This window comes from Misgurnus anguillicaudatus, chromosome 16 (genome assembly GCF_027580225.2).
Source record: "Misgurnus anguillicaudatus chromosome 16, ASM2758022v2, whole genome shotgun sequence".
Classification (NCBI taxonomy): Eukaryota; Metazoa; Chordata; class Actinopteri; order Cypriniformes; family Cobitidae; genus Misgurnus; species Misgurnus anguillicaudatus.
The window spans coordinates 593,325-610,628 of NC_073352.2; the positions used below are offsets into that span (position 1 = coordinate 593,325).

At 37.3% G+C, this 17,304-nt stretch overlaps 1 protein-coding gene across 3 annotated transcripts in view; it reads right to left on the reverse strand.

Moving 5' to 3' along the window:
- Positions 1-17,304, reverse strand: part of nup210 (nucleoporin 210) — a 302,105-nt gene that overhangs the window by 44,487 nt on the left and 240,314 nt on the right. For all 3 annotated transcript variants that reach the window (XM_073853990.1, XM_073853989.1, XM_073853991.1), the window contains 4 exons: positions 6,959-7,137; positions 3,198-3,418; positions 2,986-3,122; positions 2,559-2,673 (listed from right to left, as the gene is read on the reverse strand). In XM_073853990.1, the coding sequence (XP_073710091.1) occupies positions 2,559-2,673; positions 2,986-3,122; positions 3,198-3,418; positions 6,959-7,137 (652 nt within the window). The remainder of the gene's footprint in view (positions 1-2,558; positions 2,674-2,985; positions 3,123-3,197; positions 3,419-6,958; positions 7,138-17,304) is intronic.

Consider the following 17,304-nt stretch of genomic DNA (forward strand, 5'->3'; position numbering starts at 1 on the left):
TTTTCATTGCAGCCACAAATGGCCATGTTCAATATCTTACTGTATAATGAAAAATTTGTGGTGTATTTTGAGTTGAAACTTTACAGACACATTTTGGGGAAACTAGAGACTATTTTTATATTGCTGAAAACACCTAGGTTAACAGCCATTTAAAATTTTAGACAACTTTGGACTATATAAAGGTTTGTTCATCTTTAAAAGTATTAACTCATCTATTCACAGAAAGATGTCGTTTGACTTTTATCCATAAAACACACAAAATATGTATAAGTCATAAAGAATTAAGTCCAAGTTATACGCCTTATTCAGCCTGCTGCCATGTTGATTCCAAAACAAGGCGTGCAGAGTGTGCGCTTTAAATCTATTGTTTTGTACCGGGATGCTGGTCATTCAGCCATCAAAACACATAAATTACATCATTTGACAAATTTCCACAAGACAAAGAACATCAGAAATAGATAAGAGATAAGAGCAGTGCAATGTGTATATAAAATCTGTTTTGCGATTTGCCTATTGGCTAATCATCTTATGTTTTAAGCATTGTAAGCAACACTAGGGGCTGTGTGCTTAGGGTCATTGTCATGTTGGAAGACCCAGCATCGACCCATCTTCAATGCTCTAACTGAGGGAAGGAGGTTGTTCCCCAAAATCTCGCAATACATGGCCCCAGTCATCCTCTCCTTAATACTGTGCAGGCCCATGTGCAAAAAAACACCCCCAAAACATGATGCTACCACCCCCAATCTTCACAGTAGGGATGGTGTTCTTGGGATGGTACTCATCATTCTTCTTCCTCCAAACAAGTTTAGTGGAATTATGACCAAAAAGTTCTATTTTGGTCTCATCTGACCACATAACTTTCTCCCATGACTCCTCTGGATCATCCAAATGGTCATTGGCAAACTTAAGACAGAAATCGCCAGTACGCTGAAGAAGGGCATTCAGCCCGAAACGTTCGTTGTGCGCGATTAAACGCTATTTTTGAAGCTTGAACTGTGAGTGCTGTCCCTTTCTCACATTTTATGACAAACTTAAGACAGGCCTGGACATGTGCTGGTTTAAGCAGGGGAACATTCCGTGCTATGCATAATTTTAAACCATGACGTCTTAGTGTATTACCAACAGTAACCTTGGAAACGGTGGTCCCAGCTCTTTTCAGGTCATTGACCAGCTCCTCCCATGTAGTTGACAGTCATGCTTAGCTTCTTCAATTTTCTAATGATTGCTCCAACAGGGACCTTTTTTCACCAAGCTGCTTGGCAAATTTCCCTGTAGCCCTTTTCAGCTTTTTGGAGGTCTACAATTTTGTCTCTAGTGTCTTTGGACAGCTCTTTGGTCTTGGTCATGTTAGTAGTTGGATTTTTACTTGATTGTATGGGCTGGACAGGTGTCTTTATGCAGCTAACGACCTCAAACAGGTGCATCTAATTTAGTATAATAAATGGAGTGGAGGTGGACATTTTAAAGGCAGACTAACAGGTCTTAGAGGTCAGAATTCTAGCTGATAGACAGGTGTTCAAATACTTATTTGCAGCTGTATCATACAAATAAATAGTTTAAAAAATCATACATTGTGATTTTTGGATTTTTTTTAGATTGTGTCTCTCACAGTGGACATGCACCTACGATGAAAATTTCAGACCCCTCCATAATTTCTAGGTGGGAGAACTTGCAGAATGGCGGCGTGTTCAAGTGCTTATTTTCCTCTCTGTATATTGGTGTTTTTTAAAAAAGTAAACATGCTTACAACATTAGAAATTAGCGATTAGCCAACAGACTAATATCCAAAACGGGTATTATTTACACAATGTGCTATACTCATCTCAAATTAGGTAATATGTCCCTTCTTATTTTAACAATCCATGATTTCTGAGGTTCTTTGTACTGTGGAAATTTGTCAAATTATGTATTTTCTGTGTTTTGATGGCTGAATGACCAGCATCCTGGTACAAAACAATAGGTTTAAAGCGCATGCTCTGGACGTCTATCCCTCACAGCCTCGTTTTGAAATCAACATGGCGGCAGGCTGAATAAGGCGCATAGTCGTGCGTAAGAGCTACGCAGTAGGCTATAGGCCTGTCAAGATAATGACAATATAGCCTATAGAGCGATAGGTTGGTAGTTTTTTTTAGAGACGATATATCACCAAAGTGTTTACATGTGTATTTGTTTGCAAAAATTTTTTATATCATTAGCATTTTAGCCGATCACAATTGCCCCTGTTATTTCTGTCTGTTTTGGAAGAGAGAGAGAGAGAGAGAGAGAGAGAGAGAGAGGCAAGGGACAGTGACAGGCCAAGAGAAGGCTCCTCAAGCTGAAATTTCGTGTTTTTCTGGTAAATACATACAGTTTGCAAAAATACATCTGACTGGAATTGGATTTTAAGCTAACTTACAACCCAATTATTAGGCTATTTTATTGTCATATCTAATCAGTGACATAAAATGGTCTTAAAAAGACAACAATATCGACTATCTCCATTATTTCTATTATCCTACATCTATGAGGTGTTAGGAAGTGTGAATGTGATTAATACTGAGATGAAGAACTTGATGTACCAATGATGTTACTCTGTCTGTCTCTGGTGGACATCAGGACTTTACTGCCTCTCTCTTTCTTCACTGAAGATGATGGAAGTGTAATAGTTGTTCGCAATGGGGTTTCAATTACAACCTATCAGACAACAAAGTATTACAATACTGTAAAGGCAGTTTTACATAGATGGAGACAACAAGTTCATTTTCAATCGGACAGAGGTGAAAAAAATCTGCGGCTTCAGCATGACATCACAAGTGCAAAGAAATGTCCAGTGTAAAAACAACAAAAACTAAACAGGGTAACACACTTTCTACAGTTCATCAGAGATCACAAATATTCTTCATATACTTGAACATGTAATAAACAATTTATTTTTTATCTGCCGTCATAAAAAGAAAATCCCTACATAAATTCACGGCCTCACAAAACTGTAAGATGTAGTCTCACCTCTCTGTATGTGTGGAGCTGACCGGATATTTCATAATACACAGTAACTGTTCCTGCGTCTCTGGCTACAGCGACTCCAGACCTGGACTCAATCTCCAGCAAAGCACTGGAGGATGAACTCCAAACTCCTGATGTACCTGCACATGAGAACCATCAGTAAGCTGTACACAAACACTGAAGATCATTCTGTAGATGAGAGGATAATATCTTACCCTCCTGATTGACAAACAGAGCTGAGAAACACACCACATCTCCCACCACGAGCCTCTGAGCTTCAGCTGGATGTATGGCGTGTTGGACAGGCAGAGCGAGATAATCGGCGAGTCCAGTCTGACCAGAGTCCCAGACTCCCAAAAGAGTCAAACCCACATTCACTGTCCGCACGATTAGTGTGTTATTACTCGAACCCTTACCAACCTGAACCAAATCATCCCTGCATACACAAGACATATGATAACTGCTCATAAATGAGGATATAAACAAACAAAAAACTCAAATCAAAACAAAAAGGTTTTACATTTCCCTGTCACTTGGAATTATAAACCATTATGATGTTAAACATTTCTGTTATATCTGCAATTAAATAGAACATTGACAAAAAACAACAACACATAATGACTTTTCTCTTACTTGTAGTGCTAAAAGATATCTCTGAATCACAAACATAATTTGTAACACATATCCTTTGACTGCTGATCATATTGGCAAAACCAACTATTCATCACAGTGAACAGACAAAATGAACTTGTTTAATGTTTTTTTTTCTTTCTTTTAATTTATGCACACACAGATGTAGGAAGAATTTCAAACAGTGTTTGTGGGGCTCCACATAAAGAATAAATTGCATTGCTTTTCAGTGCTCTAATCACCAAATGTATTTTAATCGTCTACAGTATGAGACACAATAGAGCAACTCTCTCTGAAGTTTACACATCAAAAGTTCTGATCTTTGAAGGGCATAGGGATGGTCATGTCTGATTCAAACCTCACACAAGTTCATACACAGAGAGATGCCTATCAAAAAGCAAGTGAACACAGAATTTTTTTGTTCTTGACAGGACACAAACAAACAAAATTATCTCAACCACAGTATTCTTTATCAAATAAAAAATTGTCTATGAAGTTAAGTGTATGTATAGAGTAGAGGCAGAAACCTGGTCCGTGTTTATCTTAAAGAGACAGGAACTTAAATTAACCTACTTAAGTCTATGTCCATTTTGACTAATATCGGTAAAACGGGTTTTCTATACCTAGAAAGATGAAAACCACTATTTTCAGTTACAAACCTTCACATAGCATCTTTAGGCAATAATAACATTAAACATTCAAATCCATAATTTGATTTTCAAAGATTTATTATAAAAATAAATTATTTTTTTCCACAAAATGCAATAAATCCATGACAAGCTTTTTTCCAAAATGCTATAAATCTATTGAATCAATATATAAATGAACATTCATCTTTGCCATGTTATGTTCATTTAGTTGACTAGTGGTATACACAGATTAAACATTAAAGGCAGAGTCCACGATGTTTGAAAAACGCTTTGGAAAAGGAGACGGGCCGACTACCAAAACACACTTATAGCCAATCAGAGCAGTAAGGAGCGTGTCTACTAACCGACATCCTTGCCGGGTTGCGTATGTGTGGGGCGGGTCTATCAACAGAAGGTCCCGATTCAATTGGGGTAGGGGCGTGTTTGTTTAGGTGATTTCAAATATCAACATTGGCTTTCAAACATCGTGGACTCCGCCTTTAATCAAAACACTTACTTTGTCATAATAAGATCACTGTCATTGCTGCGGTTATACTTAGCACGTCGTCGCTTTACAGCGATCAGCTGTAAAATATTTTGATTCTGCTCGATTTCCGTTGGCTTCACGTAAAGTAATGAAAAGTTTTTTCTAAGATCCCCTGGGTTCAATGTGTTAGCATGAGATACGCTTAATGTTGACGGGAGAACAAGCAACCGGCATTTTTCGTCTCCCGAGTGCCTCTCATGTAAATTATTAGATGTTGATGCCTTGCGTTTCTTCTCCGTCACAGAAAACCATCCCAGGTTTAGCAATGCCATTAAAGTATTATTTGTTTGTTTGTTGATCACTAAGTACAAGATGAGGAAAACTATCATTCTAGGATATATTGATTTACAATTTCAAAGTCACTTTTTGGTTAGGAAGGCAATATGCAAGGAGGCTGGAAAGCTCTTGAATAATCTGTGATTGACAGCTGAGAAAACAAAAGACTTGCATAATGAGCCTTTAGGCATGAATGTAAGAAGACGCCATTATTCCATCACGTGTTTCTTTGTGCTTTCTCATGCGTAATCCTATGTTAAATAAACGTACTGTGGAGAGATATACACGAATAAACAAGGTTTTAGATGTGCTGTTTGCAATCACGTCTTTTATAAAAATACCACAAAGCGCACACACAAAATGAGTTTGTGTGTGCGTTGGCCATCGGAGATAACTTTTAATTTTAGTTTAGTCTACAGCAGGGGCGTCATGCACCAATTTCTTTTAAGGGAGCACAGTGTCAACAGCTCACAGAAATTTGTGCATACACAGACATCAAACGAAATATTATAGAGCTTTCAGTCTTTTCCATGGCACTTACATTTCTAACAATCTGAAAACCCCTGCTTTCATGCAAAAACCTCCAAAATAAGAGTGATGACTAACTTTAATATCAAATACTATTCAATCGGAATAATGACACATTTGCATCATATTTACATCTGAAACGGCATGTTTTATTTAAGTCTTAATGGCTTGTTTAATTGTGTCATTAATGCATTTTGCACAACAACTACATTATCATATAAAATTAATGTAATTTTAAATCCATAAAGTATATAAACAACGAAAATGACATAAGCTATAGCCACGTGATTAATTTTAATGTTCAATAATGATTTTAAAAAATATGTTTAGATAAAATTATTAGAGGAACGGATTTTTGCATTCAATTTTACCTCATGTGAGCATGTGTGATTCCTCGCCCGCTTGAACTCTGGCGAACTTTGGCGTTGTGCCAAGAAGTTGAATCTCTACTAATATAACGTTGAGACGGTCACATTTAAAACCGTACATTTTCTACACAGAGGAGGTTAACTGCACATTACAAATAACAAACTTTTTATATTAAAACCTTGCATTAAACTAACAAATTAAATTCCTGAATACATTTATAAACTATTATAGCCTATACATTTTTAACACCAAAAATGCATTACTGTTTTGATTTATTTTGGACTTGAATATGTTCGATCTCTGTAAACATTTATATTACTGTGACACCTGTGAGTGCTGACTCATGAATCAAGGTGATAGGTTCAAGGGTTATTATTACCAGTTCGTAATTTCAAATGTAGCCACGCGGTATGCGCGCTCATAATGAAAGTGACGCGCTCATTTTCTTAAAGGAGCATTTCACCCATAGAAACATTAATCTTTATTGAAAGTGTGTCATATTTGTAGTCGAAATCTAACATACATTTCGAATTTGGTGCCAATTTGACTGAGAAAAGGGCTGTTTGTAGTCTCACCCGCTCAACAAAGATATTGTACTTCCTTCTTTCAATGATGCAAAATGATGATTTTTACATCATTGAAAGAAGGAAGTGCAACACTGAAATCTGTATTTCTCCTGTTTCAGCGGCAACTGAGGAAATTATGCACAACCATTCAAAAACATGACTAGGGTTCTAACTATAGAAAGATTAATGCACATGGGTGAAGTGTCCCTTTAAAGCGCATCGGCGCCGAAAGTGCCTCTGATTGTAATTTGCTAATTTTGCCTGCACCTGAGGCTGGACCTGCCATTAAGCCGGAAATCCGGCCCCCGGACGGAATACTTTAAGCCCTGGTGTGTGTGTGTGTGTGTGTGTGTGCACGCAGTGTGTGTGCGTGTGTGTCTGTTCAGTGCGTTGTCTGTATAAGCGGGCACAGTTTATTTGTGTGACATTACCTGTTTGTAGAGAATATGAGGTGTGAGTTATGGCTGTTTAATGTCTCTCCTGTGCTGTCATGAAAGTGAACATTGAAGGTCAGCAGAGCTCCCAGTGGGATGGCAGATAAAGTCTCTTTGTTAGATGTGTACAACACTGGACTGCTGGTGCTCACGCGCAGATATGATACAGTCACCACCTTAAACAACATAACAACAGCTGTGTGTTACTCCTGTCATTCTGACTGACAACAAAAAAACACTTTCATTCTTTCCATCATGTTATTAGGAGGCATTCCTAATTCTAGTTGTCCAACTGGACTCAGTGAGCAAAAATATAAATATATATTTGATTAACATAAAATACTTCGACTACACTTAGGGGCCAGTCACACCAAAAGCGTTTATGGCAGTTGCAGGCGCCTTTTTTGAATGATATTCTTTGGGCAGGGCGCGTTTGCGCGCTGTTTATGCGCGCCGAGCGCCTTGCGGTTTTTTGCCGCCTGCCGCGCACGCGTTTTTGAAGGAGCGCTGAGAGCGGAGAAGCACCCGACGTCATTCGCGTCTTTCCATTGTCCAATCAAATGATGGGAGAGGCGGGCCTTACGTTGTGGTGAGGGAAGTTTACAGTTGCTTTGAAGAACCGGACACCACTCGCTCACTCTCTCCTGCGTGTTTGTGCACCTCTCACCCTCAAACAAGGTCAGAGCAAGCGCCCTCTTTTTAAAGTTTCTGCTAATATGACAGTTAACAACAAAAGAGCGCTCACGCTTTAATATTTGTTTGACAAGACAGCTGACTCGGTGGTTGCTTAGCGATATGAAAAGCCGCGTCGCACTGCTCTTTTTTTTAAAAAAAGGCAGTGCGTCGCGCCTTGCGTTTGCAAGCGTTTAAAGCGCTTTTGGTGTGACTGCCCCCTTATTGTATTATTCATTTTATTGTGTTAATTATTAATTGTGAGATTAAAAGGTCACAAGATTTCTCATGAAGGTGAAATATTGTCTCCTGATACCAGCATAAAGTTGAGTTTCTGAGGGTGCTTTCTTACCTGCTTTATTTAGTTTGGTTGAATGATACTAGAGTTTACTTTATCTCACTTGGTGTGGTTCGTTTGGGCAGGTGAGAATGCAGCAGTGCATTAAAACATTATCTTTAAGCCGTATCCGCACTTCATTTTCTAAATGAATAGTTTGCCTAAAGTGGTGTGTATACACACTCTAAGAAAGGATTTTAACACATTGTTTTGTGTTGTCCTATTTAACACATTGTGTTATTTTATCACATCGTGTCATTTCGTGTTGATTTTATGTTGAAATAAATAAAAGTTAAAATAGTAAAAATTAACACAAAGATGTGTTTAACACTGATTCGTTTTAAGATTGCAAACTATGTAGTTTAAATATATAACGACCATGAATACAATCAGAATGTCGTCTCTCCATACTTTATAAACAGCAGTGTGATGTCTGCTGTTTATTTAGTTCCGGGGTTCTGTTGGAATTCCCCGCATGTTAATTCTGACCAATCGAAAAGCAGTTTAGGAAATACTTTCAAAGTCACATGTGGCCAACAAGTGATGTGGATGTTATCATATGACAGCATTTTGATTTGTTTCAACTGGTCCAGATCAAAGCAATCAATGTGGCGTGAAAGGGAACCAAACAGCTAAAAAAGCTACAATGTATAATTTGTGTGAAAGTAGGGGAGAGCCAGGGCGAAGTAAAGCAGGATGAAAGTAACAAAGTGATTTTCTCAGAGCCCTGATTACATTTGCATTCCAAACTATGACATCAACTTTATCATGTAAACCTTGACAGAGCTGACAAATATTGCGTTATTTCGTCATCGTCTCCCACAAAGCCAATGTTGTGTTTCTGGTTTCATGTGTTACAGTACTTATCAATCTAAAGGTAATTTAGTGCTGTAACACATGCTGAAGTCGGCCTTCTTTCAAAAGTTTTTCAAAAAAGTAAATCTGGTTTAATCTGGTTCGTTCCTGTCGGATGAAACTGAATTTAAAATTAAAATGCAACTTAATTAATTTTTTTCCAAATAAAATAATAATATATGTCTGCAGCTACAAATTATGTCATAGTCATGTTTATTTACTAAAAAATGTGTAACACAAAAATCTATTTTGATCTGTTGTGTTACTTTTAATCCACCTGTGTGAAAATATGAAAATATTACAACGATAAAAGATGCATTAGTCCATAGAGTTTTAATCAAGATAACAGAGAAAAGAGCCCCAGATTTTGTCAAACTGCAAAATTGAATAAGGCAGTGTCTAGCATTGATAGAATGTTCATTAATATCCTTTAAACTCTTTTGCCATAATTCCTCAAAATTTATACTCCGAGTTCTTTCTCCTACCGTGTGTCTCAATCAGCTCCCTTGTTCAGTAGTCAGGGCACTGATCAGGGAGTCAGCCATTTTAAGTGCTGTCTCAATCGCAAAACCCGTTCAGTGCACTGGAACGTTCGTTCCCTAAAAATTCCCACAATGCAACGCAAAAACCAGTGAGCATCGATGGTCCCTATGTTCCCTAACCGGAAATCATGTGACCTTTTCTGAAGCTCGCCAACCGAAAATCACGTGATCCAACTCAAAAAACTTTATGAAATGTTACAGAACTTTTATAAAGACAAACGTTTGTTTTAGTTGTAAATATAAACACACATTGCTACACAGTAAGGGACCACAATCTACTCAATATTTAAAATAATAATATTTATTTAAAATTGTAAATATATTTATTACATTTAAAATGTAATTATATGCCTCCAAATTTATGCACAGATATGTAAGAGAATAATGACAGCATTTTTCACAATGTACTGTTTTTAAAATTAATTCAGAGAGATGTTGGTTTTGCCGGTTGTTGATGAGTAACAGCTGTGAGTGATTACAACGCTAGGGTCCTTACCAGTGCCCGAACCTGTGTACATGATATACTGATTCACGACCTCGGGAGCTAGGGAACGAATTGAGACACACGGCTATTCTAAATCTAATAGTGGGGGAATTGACCTTTCGCCGGCCCCTCCCCCAAAACGGCCATTGTCCAATCACACATCACAGCAACCGTTACTATGCGAGCACCTCCGACAAACATTCACGCCTGCAGCGTTTGTGAGCGGTGCATACAATGGATAAAACAGTGTGGACTGCCCCATTCAGTTAAATGTGTCGAACATTTACGAAGCATAAATACGTCTGCACAAAGGTAAGGCTTACAGCTAACTAGTTACAGTGTGGTCTAGATCTACTAACTAGAGGCAAGAACACAAATTGGACCAAAGTTATGATTACCATGAATATAATTGCCAGAATGTTAACCTACTCTCTAAGCTAAATTTAATGAGTTATTTTGCCAACATTACAGGGCTCGACATTAAGGCTTGTCCGCTTATCCGGGACAAGTGGATTTTTTCTAGGACAAGTGTAAGAGAAAATTAGTTGTCCGACTGGACAAGTTAAATTTCAAACAATGTTACTTAACGTTATGTGCCGTTCAGGGACGTGCACAGACATTTTGAGGGGCAGGGGCTCAAGTGAAATAAAGGGCACTTCTCATAATTATGTATATTTTTTTTCTTTTTTTTTTTTAAACAAAAAGTATATATATATATTAACGCAATTCTGACTTCCTTTTTTAAAAAAATATTTAAAAAAGTTAATTAATTTTATCTTCCTCAAACTCATGCAATTGTTTAATTTTCAAAAGATGTCTACAAAATAATCAGTTGTTCACACAGACACCATGGTCTCCTTAGTATTCTAGGTTTATAGAGCAGCAAAGGAAGCCATTACACAATGTGCATGTTTTGAAAACATTAAATTACACATTAATTACAAATTTGTTAAAATGCTAAAAACAAAGTTGTGACTGCTGAGTTAGCGCTACATGCCAATAAATGCTATATCATATGCTAGCGTTTAGCTGATTAGTTGTTAGTTGTAACTCAAAATGTATTTTTGTCTGATAAGGGCTCAAAATATAAGGTCTGTTTACTAATGTGAGCTTCTGGCATGAGCTTCAGAGCAGAGCCAATCAGAGCAGAGCTCAACATTATTATTCATGACCCTTTCAAATAGGGCAAAATAGACCATTTAATTAAAATGACAAATTCTAGGGTTGTAAATAGACATGTAAAAACGTTTCTGGATAATTTTTGCACTAAATAAAGCAATATACCTTCTATGTAATTGTCAAAGAACAATTTAACATATTATGACAACACATCCTATGGCACCTTTAATCTTAGGTTTCATATTTATTAGGGTTACACATGTCAGAAACAACAAATATAGATTAGGCCTATTTTATTTGTATTTTCTATTTAACTTTTTTGTGATGTCAGGGAAAATTCAGACTGGGCAAGTAAAATACTGAACCATCAGATTTCTTCCCAATCTACTCCAGCACTCCAGTATAACACATTATACTTATTTAACAGCCATTACAAAAAACGCAAACAAAAAAGCTCACTACTGCAGTTAGCAATTATTTTATTGTTTGTGCTTTATTATTATATGAGCAGTGTGTTTAAACTACATACACTACACTGTTACAAGTTTGCAACTCTTCAGGTTAATATGGGATTGTCATGGAAAACAATGTCCCTGAATCGGTATATGTAAAAACGTGTCCCTATTGCATAAAACTGTTAATATAAGAATGCTTTCTTCCTCACACACTTACCGGTAGCTGCCTGCATAATCATGCACATGATCGCGTCTTGTTCGGGCTGAGCTTTGGCGCTTGAAGCGCGAATGATGCAGCACGAGTGTAGACAAGCCAATCATAAAGCGAAGTAAGTTAGAGAGGCGGGACTAAGGAAAGGTCAAGCCAATCATATTAGCGATTTGAATTTTGGAGGCGGGACTCATCTGTTAACCGTTTGTGTGCCACAAATAGCGCTATTTTTCTTTATATAAGAGTTTAAATCTCATTTAAATGATTTCTGAATAAATTCATGTTAAATTAAATAAGCAACAAGTAAAAAACACAAGAAACAGACAGACATCAGTTGTTATATGAATAAAGATCATATTATTATTATTTTTTTAAAATCACCCCCCCCCCCCCTGTGAAAGTACATTTACTGCAATAGATGCAATTTTCATGTTTCCTTTTAATTAGCCTGAACATTTGCGTTTACTAAATAAAAGACAGTATTGCGGTCAGAATTCTGGTAATAGCCCTTTGCATATTTTGCAAATAATGACAGATGTCATATTTAATTTATTTTTCTCTGTGACATTTTTTTTCTCTGCTGACAGTAGGCTACAATGTTTATTTTTATTTTGAGGAAATAACAGGTAGGAAAAACGAATGAAGGTAAACTGGTACAATTTTTGTATACCCTTTTTATACCCAATCTCTCTTTCTCTCTCTTAGAGAAATATAAATGTGAGATTCTGGAAATGAGATACATTTATTTAATGGTATCCGTCGGGAAACAATGCTGTCATAAGAGTTTGAGCATGTGTACTTCTAAAACACAATCGATTAAACAATTGCAGAGGTATGACTTTATGAATCATTTGCAAATGTACCTCGCAAATAATGTTAATACGTGAAGACGTTCATCTCTGTAATAATCGCTGAAAAGTAATTGCAGGCCTCTGCAAAAAAAAACTTTACAATTATCCAGTGATCGTGGCACCATAATCAAAATACTATTTTACTGCAGTAAGAATATTTTAACGAGTAGCATACACTTTTAACGTAGGTTTGAAAGGAACCTGTTTCATTTATCATTAAAAGCATATGCTAAACGTCTCCGTGCCTCCGCGCACAGACGCAATTCATATCTCTCCTCCTCATCTCCTCCGTTTTTTCTTGTTTCTTGAACTTGGTGCTCGAGTCCGAGCTAAGGTTCGAGCTGCCTTTAAGAACAGCAAGCTAAGTTCGTTTACCGTTAATTATTAAGACTGGGCAGGCAAACTCATTACGGGTGGAAAAATAAAAAATAGTTATCTTAATTTTTAGGACTTGGATCATGTACATTGCCAAATAACTTGTGTCATAATAGAACAAATATTTAATGGACTGGTTAGAAAACATTATATTCATATGAAACGTTTTAAATAAACTGATGAGTTTTGCATCAAATAGTTTTTTATAACGAATAATAATGACTATTCATAGACCATTCATTATTGCATGTATGAGTTAGAATTTGAAAAATGACGATTTATCTAATTTTCCTTTAAGTGGCTGTTCGTGTCGCGCATCTAGACGCGCGGCAAGCGCACTCACATATAAACGCATCTGAATCTAAACTCGTGTTCACAGGCGAGCGCTTTGAAAAGCAGAAGAAACCCGTGCGTATTGCGCTAACATTTTTAAAGCCGGCAAATTATGCGAGTGGGGCTGAATAAGTGCAGCACCAACCTTCAACCCGGTGGCATGACAACTCCGGCCCTCGTGGCCAAAAAACAGACCGGCCCACAGGGAATCCTCCCGGTCCTCCCTATGGCCAATCCGGGCCTGGTTTAAAATGTTATACATTTCGCAAAGGATGTTTTTCAGCACTTGTTCGAACAGCAACTCAGCAACCCCTCCCTCCACAATTTTTTTTAAAAGCTGAAACGGTCCGCGGTGAAAAAAGCAAGGGTTGAGGATCCCTGTTCTAATGGAATGGATTTTGACTAACAGCGCCTTGATAAGTGAACAAACAAATGCGCTAAATTAGAGAAAAAGTGGGTGGGTCCATTATCATTGGTCTTAAAAAGTGGGTGGGTCCTGTCCCACCCACTTATAATGGTTCCGATGCCCATGGACTAAAGTCCGTATTTTTCTCTTCTAAATTTCGGTAAAAACACATAATGGGCTTAAAATCTTGATTAAGAATCTGTTTTATAATGAGAATCTCTCTTTCAGCACGCCTATATGTGTTGTCTGGTCTCTATCGTTTTTTTAGCAATGGGAGATATAAATCCTGGTTTCAAAGTAAATTTCAAAAGTTTTACTTGATTAAATAGTTAAAAAAAACATGAGGTTGAATTATGACTATAAATTGTATGTTAATCTCAATTCATTTTAATTAAAATTCAAGTATTGTAGCAATTATGGTAACACTTTATTATAATGTTCATGATTTAACATTAGTTAATGTATTAACTAACATGAACAAACCATGAGCAATACATTTGTTACAGTATTTATTCATCTTTGTTAATGTTAGTTAATAGAAATAAAGCTGTTCATTGTTTGTTCATGTTAGTTCACGGTGCATTAACTAACGTTAACCAAATTTTAATAAAGTATTAGTAATTGTTGAAATTAACATTAATAAAGATTAATAAATGCTGCACAAGTGCAGTTCATCCTTAGTTCATGTTAACTAATGCAGTTAACTAATGTTAAATCATGAACATTATAATAAAGTGTTACCGCAATTATATGTTATACATTATTATTAACACACCTATAATACTTAAAAGTATTTTAAGGTTGGATGATAGAGATTTTATATGCCACCCCAGAGTAACTGCTGGCCCCTGCCTGGCCACCCCTATGAAAAATCCCTTGCTCCGCCACTGATTAGCAAAACACAAAAATCCATAATATTATAAATCTTTACCCGGACAAGTGACTTTTGTGCATGGACAAGTGAAACACAAATTTCGGACAAGTTCCTCAAAAAGTTAATGTCAAGCCCTGCATTAGTTAACATGTTAGCTAACGCTAGCTATATTAGCTGCTGTTGTGTTGGGACTTTCAGCTCCTTAACTTTATTTTTCGTCAGTTTACGATAAAGTTGAACATAGCGCCCTAACAATCAACTTTAAATAATTTGTTTTTTTATCTTTCATGTAGCATTTTATGAACGGAAACCTACCCCTGAGTTTCCCAATCCCGTAAATGCTGTGCAATTTTATCATATTGCACATTTTATTTATTATATTATCTGTCCTGCAACTTTTAAGCCAAAGCAATTTCCTATTTGTGAAATCTGGTTATCACCAAAGGAAATAAAGCATTATGATTCTCAAAACGGCTATCCTCAAAACAACAGACAGAGAAATGTTAGTTAGCTTTGAATGGCTTTGAAACACATCTAGGTTTAGCTAGCTAACATACCCTTGTATTTTAACAAAATAGCTACTCTCAATAGACATTAAAGGCGCTCTAAGCGAATTGAAGCGTTTTAGACCATAAAACATTTTTTGTTACATACTGGAAACATCTCCTCACTATCTGCTTGCTGCCTGTCCGCTGATCAAACTGTAAAAAAACGCGATCTCTGTAGACAGCACAAACGGCAATATCAACAAGTGGCCAAACCTAGCATCACAAAGCAAAACAAAGTATTCCAGCCAATAAACGACAAAAAGGATTTGGGGGTGGGGGCTGGGCGCGTTCATGAAAGCACGGAAGGGAGGGGGAGGAGTTAGCTACGCTCCGTCTGTTTGACAACAGTTTCAAACGTCAACAATAACTAACGTCTCGCAGATTCGCTTAGAGAGCCTTTAATAGACCATACCATATGAAAGAGAACTAACCCGGCATTGCAAGAGCATGACTGGTCCACAAGGCTGTGCTGGTTGCATTTGAGTTACAGGTCATGTGGTTTCTCATTTTTTGCTTGGGTTATTTTTATATTTTGAATATATCCCTCCACTGCATACTGTAACCCCTTTTGCCTTGATCTGGAGGAAATCGCTGAGGTATTGCTACAAAAAAGGTCACTGACACGCACGGGTATATCGCTTTTCGTCATGGCAATCTGTCGCTCTGGTCATTTGTTTGTCGGAAGTAGCAACAGTAACTAAGGGGGGCGGGGCTCGGCGAAAGGCCAATTAAAAGATTGCAGCAGATCATAAATTATCGCTTAAGCTTTTCTACTTCCTTTACTTTGATCAACACACTTATCAATAATTGAGGGTGACGTTTTTTTTTCAATGAAGATATATGGGCACATATATAATTCCTAATCTGTAGATATAAAAAAAAGATTTTGGGGAAGTTAAAATTTCTGTTGCAGCTGACAAAAGGATGCCAGGACCCCATCAACGAAAAGGTCCCCAATAGTACATAGACCCATTTCTTTCCATTGCATGAAGGTCTTGTCCAATATTGATGGTTTAAATGATGGATTCTTAGCAATGGGAATCGAAAACGAAAGGGACTTTATCTTGAGGTATTCTTTAATCTGTTTCCAGATACGCATTATATTCCGAATTACAATACTATTATTGAAAGTTGAGTGGTCTTAAGTTACAGGGGAAAGAATCACCGCTCCTGTATTGTAGGGGTAACACTGACAACAAACTATTTAGAGCCAATCTGGAGGGCTACACTATGATCATCCAACCACAATGAGATTAATCTGATGTAAAAAGCCCAGTAATAAAGACAAAAGTCTGGGAGTGCCAGACCGCCCTCTTGTTTAGATTTACAAAGGTGTGCCTTCTTAACTCTGTGATTTTTATATCCCCATAAGAAAGGAAGAATAATCAAACAGGGCTCAACGCATATAATTTTTTATACTGGCCCAGTCGGGCAAGTGGTTCAGGTTTTCACTTGCCCTGCCAAAATTTTCACTGGCCCCAATAAAAAAAACTCTCTCTCGCTACCATGGCACCACCCGTTGCTATGGGATCTGCCCAGACATGCGCACACCCGATTGATTTGAACCTGCACGAGGCACTCTAGAAAGAGCACAAGCATGGCAGAGAAATTGCATTCAGAACTCCCAGAAACTGAATTCAGAAGTCACAGTACCTGCATATCCAGTCAGCGAAGGCAAACAAGGCAAAAAGGGAATAAACGAAGCAATCAAAGAAGAGTAAATATCACGTGGCTTTTCCTCGTAGCGGTATTGTCTGCGGAGTGTAGTCCTCATCAGAGTCAACATCACGGAAACTCTTCCATGCAAAACACTGGCTTAATAGTGAGTAAGGCATCCTATCTGTTTATATTCCTACTGATAAAGTTAGGTGTATTATTACATGTGATTGTGACATGATGTTATTACATGCACCGCACTCCTTCCTCTCCGCTCGTCTGAGGTAAATCCTTCTCCCAGCAAAGCTGTCAGTGTCGCGCGTTCATGTGTTTTGGGGGCGTGGCTTTAGAAGAAACCCAGAAGGGAGGGGGTGGAGTGAATGGAAAAAATGAGCTGTGTTTAAAACAGTGGTGAGAGGTCTACAGACACTCGATTTTTATACTCTCTTTTACTCTCTTATACTCAGAGTACTTACATTTTACTTATGTATTGATATATAAAGACAGTTTAAACAAATTTGTAAAAAAGTTTTTTTAGATAATTCCTGCCTATCCTGCCTTTAAAGCTGGTTAATGTTATGAAGCTTGTGCTTTGACTGGACGTGTTTAAAAGCGCGCTGTTTAT